Raw genomic sequence first — 17,860 nt, 5'->3', positions numbered from 1 at the left:
AAAATTTATTGACTTGCGGTCCAATGGTCTAGCAGACAACACGGAATTCCATTCCTAAAAGAGCTGAAGTTAATGAAACTGGAAATTATCTTCCTTAGAGAGATCCATGTGGTTGGAAACCTTTGGATGAAAGCAACTAGGAGATTAGAATTAACAGTCTCTACAATTGAGTCCTTTCGATAGAAAGCCCGAGACACAGTCAAACTACTCTGAGATAGTTCTTTTAAGAAACACAGTTATAATATTCCACACGGAAATAATGAATATAAGCAGCCACTGCTCGTGGACGCTCTGACTCCACAGATGAGGCACATCTCTCCTGCATGAACTGAGGTTTAAGCTAAGCAGCAAGCTTTTCAAACCACGGGGTTTTTGTTTCTTTGTTTTTTAAGCACACATTAACTGAAGAACACAACAGATACCCCAAAATGCCAAAATTCAAACTGACTTCCCGTCAAACCCTCAGTGATCCTCCCCAAACCCTGAGTGATTTAAGAGTATTACTGCATTTTTGACTAGTGCCAACTCACATTAACATACATGCTTCACAGCCACCTCAATACTGCTCTGAAAACGATTCTCATTCGGAGAAACAGACGCATATGGTAAGGTGGCCTGTCTGTGGTCATCTGCAAATCAGCAGGCACCAGGAATAGAATTTAAGTTTCTTCTTAGTTCAGACCTCTAGGCGTTTCAAACAGAAGGCTGCTGTTCAGTATAATCCCAATCATTATAGCATGCCTTCCAACACAAATAGAAAGGAAAGGGGAAAAAAAAGAAAAGAAAAAAAGATCGCTCCTAAAACAAGCTATGAGCAAAGCAGTGCCTAGAAATCCTACTGTCATTTCTTCCACCTTCAGGTACGAGTTTGGTAGGTTCTCCAGGATGCAGAGAGCATCTTTCAGGCAAACTAACAGCTTTCCTTCCCTCGTCCTCTTTCATTAAGAACGCGCCTTGCCCTGCAGGAGCTAAACTTTACCCAAGCTCCACAATGGCTGTAAGATAAGCCTAAGAAAAGGAGAGCACAGCGACCACAGTGCTGCCCGACAGAAGAGCTGACACGAAACAGCAGAGGAAGAAAAAGCAAAAAGGTCCTCACAAGGTTCGGAAGTAGTTCCATGGAAATTCCGAAGAAGAAAACCTCACGAGAGCAGAGAGATGAAGGAAGTGGCAAACGGAATAAACATTTACTGAGAGCCTATTACATGCTCTTCTGGGTGTTGAGGCTACAGCAGTGAACAAGACAAAAAAGCGAGGAACCACTGCTGGCACAGGGAACAAGAAGTGACAGGGACGGTTAGGCGGGAGGGTGGAAAGGAAAAACACTTCAAGCTGTTAAGTGCGAGATGGAAGTGTGGCGATCCAGTTAAAGCTTCGGAGTCGGACACGCAGCCCGTTCGGAGCCGGGTTTGTGAGTCATCTGTAAATTAAAAGGTACCTCCCGGAGTTGTGGGAGTTCAAGAAGATAACACGGAGAAAAGAAAGCGCGTCGCCAGTGTCTGGCGCTAGTGCGCCTGTACGCTAGCAAGAACTGTCTTTCTTTTTAATATTTTCTCTTCCCGTCCCCAAAACCCAGTACAGTGCCTGGGATGTCCGCTGACGGAATCAATGCATGAGAAAACGACTAGACGGATGAATGAAAGGCTGAGCGACGAAAGAGGGCAGAAACTGCCAGGAGGTGGCTCGGCGACGCCCGAAACAGACCTCCCAACGAGAGCACAGGGGGTAACCTGGAAAGCGCCGCCGGGCCGGGCACAGGAGGCTGCAGCGGGGCCCGGGAAGGGGCTCCCCCGGGCGACCGCGAAGCGCAGAGTCTCGCCTCGAGGGAGCGTCACGCCGCACAGGAAGCGCGGTAGGGGGGAGGGGGGCGCCGAGGGACTCTCCGAGGGGAGAGGGGAGGAAGGGAAAGGGACCGGGTAGGGAGACAGGAGGCCGGAGTCCAGGAGAGTCGTGAGGCACCGGCCCCCCTCTTGGAGAAGTCACCTCAGACCCCCGCGCGCGGGGACCGTTTGGCTGTAACCGCCTCCCGTCCCGGAGCCCGTCCACCTAGCCGGCCTTCGCCCAGCCACTGCTGCCACATCTAGCCCCCAACTCCCGCCCCGCTTCCGCTCGGCTTCGACCCCGCGCCTCACAGTCACGCCCGCCGACTCGGCCCGCTCCGCACCTCACACACGGACCGCCGGCGGCCGCCGCCATCTTCGCGCGCGCGCGCCCCAGCCCCGCCCCCAGACGCCACGCCCACGTGATCACTCGCCTCCAGGGCGTGGACGGGGCTTTTCGTCACGTGACGGCGGGGCGGGGCCAACATGGCGATTCCCAGAGAGGTGAGGAACTCCGGGCGAGGGCGGCCGAGGCTGTGAGGGAGGCGGCCGAGGGGCGACGTCTACGCCATAGGTGTGAGGCGGTGGAGGGTAGCCCGACGCCAGCTCCCAGGCGTCAGAGAGTGGCCTACAGTGGAGCTTCCTTTCTCGCAGCTGGAGAACGGAGAGAGGAGGTGCTGGCTGGGCGAAGCTACCGCTCTCTGCCAGGCGGGGATTAAAGGGCCCAGAGTCCAGGGCGTTCCTAGTCACCCCAGTTTCCCCGGAGTCTCAGATCCAAAGACATGACCCGAGAGTGCGCTTCCCCGGCCCCCGGGCCTGGGGCTCCGCTGAGCGGTTCGGTGCTGGCGGAGGCGGCAGTGGTGTTCGTAGTGGTGCTGAGCATCCACGCAGCCGTGTGGGATCGATACTCGTGGTGCGCCGTGGCCCTCGCGGTGCAGGCCTTCTACGTCCAATACAAGTGGGACCGGCTGCTACAGCAGGGAAGCGCTGTCTTCCAGTTTCGAATGTCCGCCAACAGTGGCCTACTGCCCGCCTCGGTGGTCATGCCTTTGCTCGGGCTGGTTATGAAGGAGCGCTGCCAGGCTGCGGGGAACCCATACTTCGAGCGGTTTGGAATTGTGGTGGCGGCCACTGGCATGGCAGTGGCCCTCTTCTCATCAGTATTGGCACTGGGCATCACTCGCCCGGTGCCCACCAACACCTGTGTCATCTCGGGCTTGGCTGGAGGTGTCATCATTTATATCATGAAGCACTCGCTGAGTGTAGGCGAGGTGATCGAGGTCCTGGAGGTCCTGCTGATCTTCGTCTACCTCAACATGATCCTGCTGTATCTGCTGCCCCGCTGCTTCACCCCTGGAGAGGCTCTGCTGGTATTGGGTGGCATCAGCTTCATGCTCAACCAGCTCATCAAGCGCTCTCTGACTGTGGTGGAAAGCCAGGGGGACCCCTTGGACTTCTTCCTGCTGGTAGTGGTGGTAGGGATGGTGCTCATGGGCATCTTCTTCAGCACCCTCTTTGTTTTCATGGACTCAGGCACCTGGGCCTCTTCCATCTTCTTCCACCTCATGACCTGTGTACTGGGGCTTGGCGTGGTCCTGCCCTGGCTGCACCGGCTCATCCGCAGGAACCCCCTGCTGTGGCTTTTTCAATTCCTCTTCCAGACAGAGACCCGAATCTACCTCCTAGCCTACTGGTCTCTGCTGGCCACCTTAGCCTGCCTGGTGGTGCTATACCAGAATGCCAAGCGGTCATCTTCCGAGTCCAAGAAGCACCAGGCCCCCACCATTGCTCGGAAGTATTTCCACTTCATTGTGGTAGCCACCTACACCCCAGGTATCATCTTGGACCGGCCACTGCTCTACGTGGCTGCCACCGTTTGTCTGGCGGTCTTCATCTTCCTAGAGTATGTGCGCTACTTCCGCATCAAGCCCCTGGGCCACACTCTACGAAGCCTCCTGTCCCTCTTCCTGGATGAACGAGACAGTGGACCGCTCATCCTGACCCACATCTACCTGCTCCTAGGCATGTCTCTTCCCATTTGGTTAGTCCCCAGACCCTGCACACAGAAGGGTAGCCTAGGGGGAGCCAGGGCCCTAGTCCCCTATGCAGGAGTCCTGGCCGTCGGTGTGGGCGACACTGTGGCCTCCATATTCGGCAGCACCATGGGGGAGATTCGCTGGCCTGGAACTAAAAAGACTTTTGAGGGGACCATGACATCTATATTTGCCCAGATCATTTCTGTAGCTCTGATCTTAATCTTCGACAGTGGAGTGGACTTAAACTACAGTTATGCTTGGATTTTGGGGTGCATCAGCACCGTGTCCCTCCTAGAAGCATACACTACGCAGATAGACAATCTCCTTTTGCCTCTCTACCTGCTGATACTGCTGATGGCCTAGCTGCTGTGCAGCAGCGATGAAGGAAACGGGGACGTGGGGAAGACAAATGGTCCCCACAGCAGCCAGCCACTTGGGCTTGAAGAGCCAGGGGGGGAGAAGCAGATTTAATTTTTCAGTTGATTCAGATCTAAAATAAAAATCAAAGCACTCCCGGTTTTAGTTTTGCTGATATTTTAAAAAGCAAAAAGGCTTAAAGTGTAGTGCAGCAGCTCAAGAAGCTTGAGTGGGCCATAGGGCCCCCCCTCACCTTGCAGTCCTCGGGGGGGCCGGAGTGGACCCTGGAGGCCATAGGGCAGAGTGGTTAACACTTCAGGTTCTGGTGTCAGACTCATCTGGTCAGAATCCTTGGCTGAACCACTTCTTAACTGTGTGAGTTGCTTAATCACTGGGCCTCAATTCTCATGTCTGCAAGATGGGAATAATAAAAGCCTGCACCTCACAGGGTGTCGTGAGGTTCTGGCGAAGTGACGTGTGTGAGGTGACCAGCCCAGAGCCCGCACTTAAGTGCGAAAGTGTCACATAAGTGAGGGAAAGTGTCATTGTTACCCAAGGCCAGTCCTCATCTCAGCAAAAAGCCAGGCAAACCAAAGGGTTATATAGGTTGTCCTTGGAGACCAGAGTGACCCTACTCCCCTGGCTTCATTCAGAGGAGAGTACAAGAGGAAAATAGCCAAGGGCATGTGGTTTCTCCCATTTGGGCTAGGAAGAGCTGAGGGGGAGAGATGGGATCTGTTTGTTGCATCCCTGGAAGGGCTGGAGGAAGAAGATCCGTCCTGGGCTGACTACCTGTTTCAGCCAACCCCACCCTGCCTCAAGGCCTCTGCTGCCTGGCTGAGTGGCGCTGATGAAGGACAGGCTGGACAGCACAGGGTCCTTGTCAAGGGGTCCCTCCTGAGACCTCTCACCCTCCAGTCATGTCCACACCTGTGTTGGTCTCTTCTCTTGGCGAGAAATTAGAGGCAAGGTCTGGTGAAGTTTACTGAGAGTTCAGAATAGCTCTTCCAGGGCGGGGGGAGGGGGCGGTGCCTGCTCCAGCCTTGCTCTCTGTGAGGGCGGAGTCCAGCTCTCCCTGGTTCCCTACCGCATCCCCCAGTGCCAGCACAGCCTGGCACATAGCAGGACCTCGGCAGACCTTCGCTGAATGGATGAACATTTCCCGTCAGTGAGAAGATAGCACAGCAGGTTTCTCAAGGCTGGACCAGGTTCTCCCCACTTCCCACCAGCCTGACAGGGAGGGGCCTAGGCAGGAAGAGGTGAGAACTTTGGCCCACCAAGGCCGGAAGCCAGGAGCCCAGCTCTGGGAGCTTGCTTCTGCCTGAGCATCACTGCCAAGCCCTTTCCCTCAGAGGAGAGTATTCAGACATTCCTTTTGGGCTCAAAGGAGCCTTAACAAACCCTTCCCTTGGCTCAGGCTCCCCACGACTGCTCGCTGAAGGAGGCAACACCATGTTAGGGTGTAGCGTATATGAGTGCTGGCTTTGCCCCACTGACTCCCTGGGTGGTTTGTTCCCATACAGAGTGGGGGCTGGAAATCAAGGTCATAAAATCATAAGGCCGCTGAGGCCAGGCAGGTAATGCAACGAAGGAGGACAGGGAAGGGAAGCGGAGAGCACACGCGCCTGTAAGAAGGCAGCTCCAGCCAGCGGTCACGTAGGCTAGACCACAGGCCCCGGGCTGTTGACCTGCTCATTCAAAGAAGCTTAGAAGCCTGAATTGTTATGTGAAATCTCCCAATTTTAAAATGTTTTGGGTTTTTTGTTTGTTTGTTTTTAAAATGCCGAGGCCCAGACCAAACAATTCTGCATTGTGAAATCGGCTGGTGGCCCCCAGTTTGCAACCTCTGAGCAGACCCCCGCCAGGCAGGTTTCAGATTTGGTATTTGTTCCTGCAGCTCTGGGTGCCTGCCAAGCATGTCCAAACAGGAGGGACCTGTGGAGGCCCTCGTCCGGCCCCTTGATGGTGCAGGTGGCCAAATGGGCCCAGAGAGAAGGGCCTGGCCTGAGGCCGGAAATCGAGTTGGTCATAGAGCCAGGACCAAAATCTCAGACTGCTCTACGTGGCCGCCACCGTATGTCCTCCCCAGGAAAGGGGAACTGGGAGCATAGAGGTTAGAAGCATAGGCTCTGGATCCAGCTAACCTCGCCAAACACCTGAACAGCTGTGGGACTTGGGCAGGTCACTTAACCTTCCCATGTGTCAGCTCCATCATCTGTAAACAGCACCTACCTGAAAGGGGTGAGGATCCAGTGATAAAGCACAGGAAGCTCTTGGCACCATGAATGCCCACTAAATGTCACTTACTGTTATTAACATCGCGCATACCTCACCAGGCAGGGCTGGGCTACCTGGGATGATTTTCAGCAGGGTTCTCATCTTGAGAGGAAGGCTGCTTGGGAAAGAAGGATCAAGATGCTGCATTTGGAAGTCTTTTTTATTCAGTGTCTCCCACCGTAATGACCAAGAGTTCCATGTGAGAGGGGAGACGAGTGAGAAGCCAGCAGAGAAGCAGCCAGAACCCTTTCATGGCTGTGAGGCTGCCTCTTGGGGGAGGTTGTGTTGGGGTAGGGACAGACAGAGACAGATCTCAGGGAAGGCACCCAGCCCAGCCTCCTGCTCCTGCCTGCCTGTCTGCACAGACACCAGCAGAAGGAAAGCCCTGGAGGAGAGATGCGAATTCCCCGTTGCAGCTGGGCGGTGGGGTGAGGCGCTGGCGTTGGTGGCCCACAGCTTCTCCCGAGAGGGGGTGGCGTCCCTGCCCTCAGAGGGCCTTTAGGTGTACAGTGGGGGAAAGGGCAGCTCAGCTGTCGGCTGGAGCCTGCAGAGGATGGGGAGAGGACCTCGAGGTGCCAGTAGCACTGCTCCCAGCCTCCAGGACCTCTTCGGGAGCTGTCTGGGGCCCACACACACCCTGCCACCTACCAGTTATCTGGGCTCCAGACGGTGCCAGCAGCCTCCATGAGGTGGAAAGTATAGGCCTGGCGTGAGCAGTTGGAGAGATTCTGCTCACTTTTGTGCACCACTTCTCCGTGGATTAGGATGAGGGCCCCTGGCAGGGACACAGCGGGTCAAGAGCGCCCTCGAGGCAGGAAGGGACATGGTGGGCGCCCCCTCCCTCAAGCGGTGTCGTGGGCTATTCATCCCCATTCCCATCCCTGGACGCTCAGGGGCCTGGAGTCTGCCCCAGCGTCGGAGGCTGTGCTGTTGGACATGGGTTCGCCTGGGGTCAAGTCCCTGCCGCTGTGGCCCGTGCCCTTGGCAAGCCTCAGCAAGGGCATCCACCTCTATGGCATTTGCAGAACCAGACAGAAGCTCTCTGTCCCGTGCCAGCCAGCTGGGGCCTCAGCCGGGAACGCAGAGTTGGGGCTCAGTTTCCCTGTTCTAAAAGGAAGGGTGTGCTGACAGCCAGGATTTGTGAGCACTTGTGGTGCACCATCTTACATATGACATCTCACTGGCTTCCCTACTTTATGTTTGGGGAAACTGAGGCTCAGAGAGGTTCAGTCATTTGCTCACAGAGACAGCCGGGAAGTAGCAGGGTCTGGATTCCAGCCTGATCTGGGAGACCCTGCTGTCAACCACACAGCTTTCAGACCTCCCAGTGCCCACCCAGCCCTACCTTCCCTCATGCTGTGACTTCCCAGCCCTCAGGTGAGCTGGGTGGTCAGAGCAAGCACAGACCCCCCCAGGCATGGCCTCCAGGCCCTCCTCCCCGCCCTCTGCACACCCCCTACCTCTCCGCACCGGTGTGGACACAAAGAGGCTGTTATCCCGGGCTGGCTCAGTCCCAAGGAAGCTGGTGCCAGGCGCCGAGCCAGCAGGGGCCCGGACCATCCTTCTCGACACTCCACCTGCGGGCCAAGGTGGGGCCTTTAGCCTCTCTTTATTCGGGATCCCTCCCCTATGGGGGGTGGGGACGAGTGGGCAGGGAGAGGCAGGTGGCCTCACCTGTGTGGGAGCCAGGGATGAACCAGAGGCAGCCATTCTCCAGCGTGGCGTCTTCCAGAGCAATCCACACGCCCAGCACCCGGCCCAGGGGCTCCGTATACAGGAAGGAGGCGTCCTGGTGAGGGGAGACTGCAGCAGGCCCGCCTGGGCATGAGGAACCTGGCCTCACCTCACCTTGGCCTCGTTTCTACTCACTCCGTGGTCCTCCCAGGGCCCTCCAGGCCCAGCCTTCCCATGAGCAGTTAGAATCTCACTGCTTCCTGGCCCGGAGACTCTGGGCAAGAGATTTCACCTCTCAAGCTTCAATTTCCTAAACCATAAAGCAGCCCCAACGATAACCTCACCTCACGAGGTTGCTGGAGGATTCTGAGACAGTGTATGAAAAGTGCTTAGTACAGGGCCTAATGTTGTAATCGCTGCCTGAAAAGCAGCTGCTATTGTTTAATTCCAGCCAGGTAGCTCAAGCTGCCGTCCTTAACCAGCGAGAGCACCTCCAGCCACCAGATGGTCCAGTGTAAGCCACCAGTGGTCTAAGACTTGGAAGTTGGGTGTGAAGCCGGAAACGGACCCAGCATCCACATTGTAAACATCCCCTGTGTGATGCTGGGGCCCAGGCAGGATGGAGAACCGCTGAACAGAGGACCTTAGTCTGTTAACAACAAGAGGGTCCTAGTCTCGCCTCATCCCTTCCTGGGGAACTGTGTGCTTTCTGAACACCAAAGTTTAAGTCAGACTTTGACAATGCAGACAGTGTCCAGATGAAGGTGTCCTAATGGTGGGGGCCCCAAAACATTTGGAGGAGGAATGGCTGAAGGAGCTGGGGGTGCTGGACTGAGCAGAGAAGGCTCAGGGAGAGGATGGTCATCCCTTCAGGAAACTGTCCTCAGGCTGGATGGTGGGGAGGAGGGAGCCTCACAAGGGGAATGACTTGAGCTCATGTCAGGAAAGGAAGAGCTGCCTGTAGGGGTGGTGAGCCCTCTGTCACTGGAGGTATTTGAGAGAAGTGGATCATCACCCATGAGGGAGGCTGGAAGGGGTATCTGTGTATCCAGGGGTTTTGTAATCAGATCAGCAGTTTCTATGCTTAATCAGTACTCCAGCGAACTTGGTAAAATACAGACTCCCAGGCCCTTGCCACCCTCCTGACTCAAGATCTCAGGGAATGGGGCCCAGGAATCTGTATTTTTAACCAGCAAGGAGTCGCTGCCAGGTTTGGGAACCACTGGGTCAAGGGCTCCAGGACACCGCCCTCCACCCCTCCACCCCACCCCACCCCCCGGCATCCACTCTTTCAGGAAGCAGCAGAAGATGGCTTCTCCTCCGCTGGCCCAGGCTCTTGTCTATGGACGTCTTGGCAGGCGCCTTCCCTCCCTCTGGAGACCTGACAACCACTAAAGTCCCAGATCTCCCGCCGGGGCCTTCGCTGGCCCCCCAGCCTGCTCTTGGCTCACCTTCGCCGCCCAAGTGAGGTTGCTGCAGGAGAGAGGAGGGGCTGGTTGAGGCCAGGGAGAGCGGGGAGGGGCGGGGGCTGCTCTGAGTCCTCCGAGTGGGATGCTCTTCCCCCCGCCACAGGTGTTTATCTGCAAGGCTCCCACGTCAGCACCCAGCTATCGAGCACCTACTATGTGCCAGGCCCAGGAGGGCTGCAAAGAGAAAAGCCACCCTGCCTGGCAGGGAGCTCCCAGTCTGAGCACACACGTCCCTAACAAGAACACAAGGCAGAAGTGAGGGGAAGCGGGAGAGGCTGGGGCCCAGGCCAGCGATTAAGCCTCTGGGCTCCAGGATCAGAGATGTGTCCTCTCTTCCCAAGGGCGTTGGAAGGCTTCTTGGAGGAGGTGGCACTGGGCTGGGCCTTGAAAGCTGGGAGCAGAGCATTTCAATAGCCAACAAAGGGAGAAGGCAGCCCCGGGATCCCCTTTCCTTCCACGGCACCCTAACTGAGCCCCAACTCAGTGCCAGGCACCCTAACCAGAGGAGACCGGTTTTCATGTTCTCCCGCCAACTTAATAATACTTCCTCAGGGAGGCAGCTTGCGGCCCTTGAAAGGAAGGGCTTGGTATGAGCACTGTGCCCATTTTACAGAGGGTAAATGGAGGCCTGGGGAGGACGGGGAGCTCACCTTAAAGATATACATGCTCTGCACCACCACGGGCATCTGGAGGCCCAGACTTCTGGCCAAAGCCTGGAAGGGGCAGAGGTCACATGGCCAGCCCGCCCACATTCACATATGGCCCACCGGCCCACCCTCACCGACACCTCTGCTCACCTGCACCTTGGGGGAGTGTGTGACACACCTGAAGACAGGGTCATGGGCGTGCAGAGCTGCGGGACAGAGGTGGGCTGAAGAGCCAGTCCCCAGTCCCCATGCGTCCCTCCCACGCCTAGGCCTGGGCACCCAGGGTCAGGCCTCACTTTGATATTCTCACCTATTTTCTGTGTATTAAGTTTTCTGCTTGTTTATAACCGAGAAATGGGCCCCACAGATGCCTTCACCTGACCTATGACCTTATTCTTGACCTTCTAGCCCTGACTGGCCGCCCTTCAGAGGACCAAGGACTCCAAGGGACCCATCACTTGGTAGCAATTTTGGTACTGCCGCTTGCTCTGTCGGACTCTGAGCACCGATTTCTCTCCTTTAAGCCTTAGTTTCCTCCTGTGTACAATGGGATCAGCCCTGCCTCCTGGGCTGCCATAGGACTCCATGGGCTAACGCGTGTGCAAGCACAGCCCAGGACCAGGCACAGAACAGTCACTCTTCTCATTATTTACTACTGTTGTTATTACAAAAAGTGAGGGTTGAACGTATTTAATGCCACTGAATTGTATACTTCAAAATGGTTACGATGGTAAATTTTCTATTATATGTATTTTACCACAATTTGTAAAAAAAACCCAAAGCTACCATGATATAACTTCATGTTTAAAAATCAGTCTACAAGATAAATTGTAAGGGGTTTTTTTGTTTTTTTTTCTTGCCACATCACGCGGCTTGTGGGATTTTAGTTTCCTGACCAGGGATCGAACTCGGGCCCTCGGCAGTGAGAGCACGGAGTCTTAACCACTGGACCGCCAGGGAACTCCCTACAAAATAACTATAATGCATGATCCTGAAAAAAAACAAAAAAGAGGGTTTCCTAGCTTGGTTTAGGGGTCTTGGAACAGGGACCTTGTCAACATGTTTGGTGTTCCTTAAGAAGCCTTCAGGGAGCAATGGGACCCAGAATCCCCGTGTGCCTGGCGCCTGAATCATCCCCAGGCCAGTCAGTAGAGAGTTGAGGAGCCCGCACGCACCCATCTGCATTGGAGGGGGCTCAAATGGACCCCTCTTCCCAGTGCTGCAGTGGCAGTGTCATGTGATTAGCATCATAAGATGCAGGAGAGCAGGGCCCAAGAAGGACCCTGCACCCAGAAATGCCATTTGTTGGGCTACTACCTTAACGTGTGCTTTGGGGGAAGGCCCCCAAACTCTTCAGACCTCACTTTCTCTCCAGCCCCTGCTTACCATGGCCAATTTTGTTGATGGATTTCTCCGGAGGGACCAGGAAATTTCCTGTGGCACAAGGGACAGGTCAAGCTGGAAGGACTGGAGTCCAGCCACCCCCACCTCTAGGGCCCCAGTTCCAAACCTTTCTCATCAAAGACGCCTTTCTCAAAGAAGAATCGAATCTTGTCGCCGCTGCCTAAGAAATAGTCTGTGCTGCCCTGTGGAGAGGGGACATCAGAGGGGCTGAGAGAGCATCACGGGGTCACAGGTGGGCCTGGCAGAGAGGGAAGATGATTCAGATGCTTCCCACCCCACAGAGCTGCAGACGCCTCTGGTGCTTCTCAAACTCGTCCACTGTGGCACAGCCGGTGAACAGGAACCCCAAGGACCTGGAAGCACAGCCGGAAGCTACAAGCATGGAATTTCTTAGAAACCTCTAAATAAATCACATGACTCATACTCCATAATGGCATGAAACACAGGTACTAGATCAAACACGCCTGGTTCCCAGGGAGCCTTGGGCCACTTGTTTTGCCTCTCAATGCCTCAGTTTCCTCATCTGTAAAAGGGGAATAATAATAGAACTGACCTCCCTGGATTGTTGGAGGCTTCAGGTTCAGGTAGAGGCTGAATCTTATAGAAGTTGAGAACACAGACCCTGGAGCTAGAATACCTGGGTTCAAATCCCAGCTCTGCCACTAACTGGCTGTAATCACACCACATTACTGAACCTCTCCAGGCTTAGTTTCCTCATAAAATATGGAGGCTATTAATGGCACCTATCTCATAGGGTGTTGTAGGGATTATGAGTCAGTATATATAAGGTATATAAGAACAGTCCTTGGAATGTGGTGTCATGTGAATATCTGCTTTTATTATCATTATTACTACTGCTGCTAAATAGAAAACACCCAGCAAGGACATGGCTAAATGCTCGATAAATATAAGCTATTACTAATCTTTTTCTTTTTTCTTAATAACCTCTCCTTGTTAATTTTATTGATTTTTTTTTTGACCACACCCTGTGGCTTCTGGGATCTCAGTTCCCTGACCAGGGATCAAACCCGGGCCACAGCAATGACAGTGCCGTATCCTAACCGCTAGGCCACCAGGGAACTCCCTTCTTGTTCATTTTAATATCATGTTTTAAATTTCTTAGCAGCATATGAAAATGATGCTCCAGGGACTTCCCTGGTGGTCCAGTGGTTGAGAATCCGCCTTCCAGTGCAGGGGACGCGGGTTCAATCCCTGGTTGGGGAACTAAGATCCCACAAGCTGCAGGGCAACTAAGCCCACAGGCTCTAGAGCTCAAGTGCCACAACTAAGACCCGACGCAGCCAAACACATAAATAAATATTTAATTTAAAAAAAAGAAGAAAATGATGCTCCAGGGAGATGCCGCATGTTTTCCTTGTGGCTTTAGCCACCCGTGATCACCATATATATCTTCCTTCATGGCGACGTAAGTACAGTTTGAGTGTCACCGATGCCCCTACCTGGGTTCCCACGTGACACAGCCCCAGCACTCCCTCAACTGCGCACATCTGCTGTCACAGTGCCTTGCGTGGCTCAACTCAGTGACCCGTCGGGCCCTTTCCACGCCCTTCCCACTGAAAACTAAAAGTTTTTTTTCAACATTCTTAACTCCTCTGCACTAGCAGGGAAACAAGTCTGGGAAGCATAACTGATCATAATAATAAAGACGGTGACGCTACACGCGTGTCAAAGATTTTTACTTAACTCAGTAATTCACAAGGGAACCAGCAACCTGTTGAAAGGAGAATTCCGAGAAATGCACAAATATAGGCAATAAGAAACGCTGAAATGAATTTACAAATCAATGCAAAACTGAATCTAGCCACAAGGGCAATAATTGCACCCTGCCGGGCCCAGTTCATACCCATTTCCATGGACGAGTATCATGCGAGTTATTATCAGTTCTATATAACTTACAGAGTTGTATAATAACTCAAAAACAATGAAAGGTGCTGGTAAGCTGGAACGGAGCACTACTAGACAGGACACTGCCAATATTTTTTTCTTTTAATACCCATTTCAGGGACTTCCCTGGTGGTGCGGTGGTTAAGAATCTGCCTGCCAATGCAGGGGACACGGGTTCGAGCCCTGGTCCAGGAAGATCCCACATGCCACGGAGCAACTAAGCCCGTGAGCCACAACTACTGAGCCTGCGCTCTAGAGCCCGCGTGCCTAGAGCCCGTGCTCCACAACAAGAGAAGCCACAGCAATGAGAAGCCTGTGCACCTCAACAAAGAGTAGCCCCCGCTTGCCGCAACTAGAGAAAGCCGGTGTGCGGCAACGAAGACCCAACGCAGCCAAAAATTAATTAATTAATTATTTTTTTAAAAAACCCGTTTCAACGTCTTTCACAATATCAGTTGTGAATATTGAGGGTTTACTGAATACCAGTGCAGCCAAATGAAACCGACTGTTTGGAGGAAAGTGTCATTCTGTAACCCTTTTTCTTTCTGAAGTCCCCATTCTATGGGTTGCAAGCCTTCTAGTCATTGTAATTCCCTTTATGCCCACCAGATGGCAGAAGCTCCTTGCCATGAGTAAGGGTGAGCCCCATTACTGAGCCTGGACCACAGCTTTGGCTTGGGGGCCCAGCCGCAGGCAGGCTCATAAATTCAGTCTATGAAGGGTTAAGAGAACCGTGTGGGAGAACCCCTGGGTCTCAACTTACCCATCTCAAGCTGTACTGAGTCCTAGTAGGTCACTGGGGGAAACAAGCAGAGTTCCTTGTCTCATTGGGGGATGACTTACCCAGGTGGGCCCATCAGAATCACTTGGCTCATGCTGGGTTGCTGGCCACAAAGAGGTCCTTTGTGGCAGGAAAACTTCTAAGGAAGTACAGCAGAGCAGTGACAGCATGCACTTGGTATCAGGCAGATCTGGGTTCAAATTCTGGCCCTATCAGTTACTAATTGTGTAGTTTGGGGCAAGTGAGCTGAGCCTCATTTACCCCACCTGTCTAATGGGGGCAATAATGCTGACCTCATGAATTCGTAGTAGGGAGTGAAGGAAATATGCATATAAGACACTTAGCCTGGAGCCCGGCCCACAGAAAGCTCGGGGCCTGATTCGTTATCAGTATGAGCCCATGGGCCTTGGGGTCCTACCTTTCCAGGCTGCTGCTCTGGCTGGGGACTGAGCCACCCATCAAAGACCAAATCTCATTCTCACCTGCTCCAGGCACCTACCTGGGCTCTCAGCTGCTCCTCCTCCTGGGTGGAAAATTCCGTGCGACAGTGGAGAGGGACATCCATCTCAGCCACTATCTCGCCAATCCTCCGTTGCATGGCCACACACTCGTCTGCAGACCAGAATCCTTCCAGCACCAGAAATCCATCCTCCTGAAACTGCAGGCAGGAAGGAGACTTAGGCTTCTCCCTGCCCTCAAACGCTCTTGATGAGGACTGATTTGACCCTTCCCCAAACCGGAAGCCGTGTGGAGGCAGGACAAGGCATCCTATTCATTGCTCTGCCTCCCTCCCTGGCGGTGGTGTCTAGCGCCCAGTGAAGAGCAATCAGTGTTGGCTGCTTGCATGAAGGCGAGTGGAAGGGGAGGTGTCCTCGCCCTAACCCTCCAGGGAATACGACCTCCTTCGTTTATCCGGCTAATATTGGCTGAGCATCTACCATGCACCAGACATGGTTTTAGGAGCTGGAGATTCAGTCATGAGCAAGGCAGCCATGATGCTTGTCTCTCAGAACTTAGTCTAGGGAAGGAGACGGATATCATCAAACAAACCAGCACACAGGTGAACTTATCACACAAAGTGTGGTTTAATCTACCTGAAATACAACACAGCTGATAGAAAAATATTTATTGGCATGGGAATGTGTTCCACACATATTGTGAGTTTAAAAAAAAAAAGCCAACTACAAATTAGTATCCTAATTTGTGAGAACCTGGGCAAGTGCTTTCCCCTCTCTGACTCTCAGGCTATCTATCAGATGGGGAGCACAGTAGTGCCTCCTTTATGAAACATATAGCAAGCAAGCAAGCAATCGGCGACAGCTTTTGTGATATTGTGATGGACCTTTTATTTTATTTATTTGGCCCCCCAGCGCAACTTGTGGAATCTAAGTTCCCCAACCAGGGATTGAACCCGTGCCCTCTGCAGTGGAAGCGCGGAGTCCTAACCACTGGACCGCCAGGGAAGTCCCCTGAAACTTTTAGAGATTCAAGGGCTGTATGCCAAAATATTGTCTCAGCACAGGAATCTATAGGTGGGTTTAAATTTTCTTTTTTGAGCTTTTCTGTATTTTTTTGCATTTTCCTCTTGCCATCAGGAACAAACAACAAGGGTCATGTTTTTAAAAAGTCTCCGTTGCTCTGATTCCCACGGGTTAGCCTTTTCGGGTCTGAACGCGCCCGCCCGGTGGTTGCTGGGCCACCCGCCCCACGCTGGAGGTGGGTTGTGGGTGGGGTGGGATGGGTGGATCCACCCCTCGTCGGCCCCGCCCCCTCATCGGCCCCGCCCCTTCCCAGACCCCCCACCCCCACCCCCACCCCCAGTTCACAGGATCCTGTGTTTTCTTCTGGTTTCTTCACGCAAGCATTCCCACCCCAGCCGCGGTGCGTTGGCCTGGATGGCCCCTGGCTGTGTGTGCAGAAGTGAGGGTCATGGCTGTGAACTGACCACTCTGGGCTTCAGTTTCCTCTTCTGAAAAACGTAAGGGGGTGGGTCGAGTTCCCCGGGACTACTCCAAGTCTGGAGGGGCCCCCCACATTTACCTGACCCTCGGGGTGCCCACCCATCAGGGCCCTACCTTCTGGAGCTGTGAGGGGCGCAGGTAGGCCATGAGGACCAGGCAGGGCGCACGGGTGGCTCTGCGGCTGTGCCTGAGGCTGGAGAGGAGAAAGGTCAGGAGGGGAGAGTGGCCAGAGCCTGGGAGGCCCAGGAGGATTTAACCCTTCCCTGCCCAGAGAAAACTGAATCCTCGCCTTCAGCTCCTCCCCGCCCCCATCCAGAGAAAACCCATTCCCGGCCCCCAACACACCCACCCCACCCCACCCCCTCTCACTTCTGCCCTTGGGTGGGGCCCCCCTTGTCTCTGCCCCACACCCTGGGTCCATCCCCCCAGCTAATCCAGGATTAGCCATTTCTGATCTCCTGCAAGATCTTTAACTGCCTCCTTCCAGTTTCTTTCCAGAAACCACTCCCGGCTGGCTGTTTCCAAGGTGCCCAGAAGTTGTGTCCTAGGAGTGTCTGGGCAGGCAGGAGGACACCCGAGTCCCTGCCCAGGTGCCACAACTAACTGTAACCTCCAACCCACATCTGCCCCTGGGTCGAGGCAGGGTTAGAAAGTGCCCAGGCCACCAGCAGCAGCATCTGGGTGGGATGGGATGCAAGGTGGGTCTGGGGGCACGCACGTCAGACAGACTCTGAGCAGCTCTGCAATCCAAAGGTGGAAGAGGGCTTCCGAGGATTGCCTGGGCCCCTGCCCCCCAAGCTCTGATCCCCTGAGACTCTCTAGGTCCTGAAAGGATTACAGATCTGTCTGCAGCTCAGAGGAAGGGAGAAGATAAGGGGGATCTTAGAAAGGGGAAGGGGCTAGAGCGGGGGCCTGGATCTTCAGAATGAGGGCGAGGGAAGCCATGGTTCCTGATCCCCACCCCCAGGCCCAAGATGTTGGTGTCTGAGGCCGGCTGGCACAGCGGAGGCCTGCGGTCAGCACACCCACCCTTCCAGCCAGCCCTGCTCAGCAGCTGACGGGGCCTTTCTGGCTGCTGCTTCTGAAACCCAGCCACTGGCCTTCCCTGAAATGACGCTTTCTGAATGGCGAAGGGACAGAGTGTCTCGGGAGCGAGCGTGGGGACACTGCTCAGCCCTCAGGAGCCTTGGCCCTAAGTCAAGTTGTGTTTTCTGGGCCACCGCACTGGAAGTATAGCTGCTTGGCCCCTGCTTCCCAAGAGCCGAGAGCCAGGGGAGGGGAGAGCCCCGGCAGGCTCCTGAGGCTGGAGGGTGAAGAGGTTCCCAGGGGACAGGGCGGGTGAGGAAGACAGGTGGAAGACACAACCCTTTGGGGAAATACAGCCAAGGTTCCGCTCACTCGAGGCAGGGAGCGTTCCCAGCTGTCCTGGCCCCTTCCCAACAGATCCAGAGAGACACCTGCCATGTGCCAGGAACACAGTGAGGGTCCAGTAGTGCTGGGCTAGCAACTCCTCGGGGAACCCCCATCCA

At 54.4% G+C, this 17,860-nt stretch overlaps 3 protein-coding genes across 7 annotated transcripts in view; 1 reads left to right on the top strand and 2 right to left on the bottom strand.

Moving 5' to 3' along the window:
* Nucleotides 1-2,228, bottom strand: part of NUP188 (nucleoporin 188) — a 44,825-nt gene extending 42,597 nt beyond the window's left edge. For all 3 annotated transcript variants that reach the window (XM_082403435.1, XM_082403437.1, XM_082403436.1), the window contains exon 1: nt 2,165-2,228. In XM_082403435.1, coding sequence (XP_082259561.1) covers nt 2,165-2,196 — 32 coding nt within the window. In that variant the 5' untranslated portion in view covers nt 2,197-2,228. The remainder of the gene's footprint in view (nt 1-2,164) is intronic.
* Nucleotides 2,229-2,602: 374 nt separating this feature from the next.
* On the top strand, nt 2,603-4,373 carry DOLK (dolichol kinase; the record flags this gene model as incomplete). Its single annotated transcript, XM_082403461.1, has 1 exon — nt 2,603-4,373. The coding sequence occupies one exon, from the start codon at nt 2,603-2,605 to the stop codon at nt 4,217-4,219; it is 1,617 nt and encodes a 538-aa protein (XP_082259587.1). The 3' UTR covers nt 4,220-4,373.
* Nucleotides 4,374-6,632: 2,259 nt separating this feature from the next.
* PHYHD1 (phytanoyl-CoA dioxygenase domain containing 1) lies at nt 6,633-16,579 on the bottom strand. 3 transcript variants are annotated; one of them, XM_082403485.1, is made up of 11 exons: nt 16,446-16,579; nt 14,870-15,028; nt 11,791-11,866; nt 11,667-11,714; nt 10,431-10,486; nt 10,284-10,346; nt 9,616-9,637; nt 8,165-8,293; nt 7,951-8,067; nt 7,139-7,265; nt 6,633-6,986 (listed from the first exon to the last, which is right to left on the bottom strand). In XM_082403485.1, exons 1-11 carry the CDS (start codon nt 16,476-16,478, stop codon nt 6,740-6,742), a joined length of 1,077 nt encoding a protein of 358 aa, XP_082259611.1. In that variant the 5' UTR covers nt 16,479-16,579; the 3' UTR covers nt 6,633-6,739. The 3 variants fall into 3 exon arrangements, with proteins under 3 accessions (XP_082259611.1, XP_082259612.1, XP_082259613.1); XM_082403487.1 differs by having other exon boundaries at nt 6,862-7,034; XM_082403486.1 differs by lacking the exons at nt 9,616-9,637; nt 10,284-10,346; nt 10,431-10,486; nt 11,667-11,714.
* Between the last annotated feature and the right edge of the window lie 1,281 nt (nt 16,580-17,860).

Source organism: Balaenoptera borealis (assembly GCF_965194805.1).
Source record: "Balaenoptera borealis genome assembly, chromosome: 8".
NCBI classification, from domain to species: Eukaryota; Metazoa; Chordata; class Mammalia; order Artiodactyla; family Balaenopteridae; genus Balaenoptera; species Balaenoptera borealis.
The sequence above is the reverse complement of the archived record's forward strand: the minus strand, read 5'-3'. Positions and strand labels throughout refer to the sequence as shown.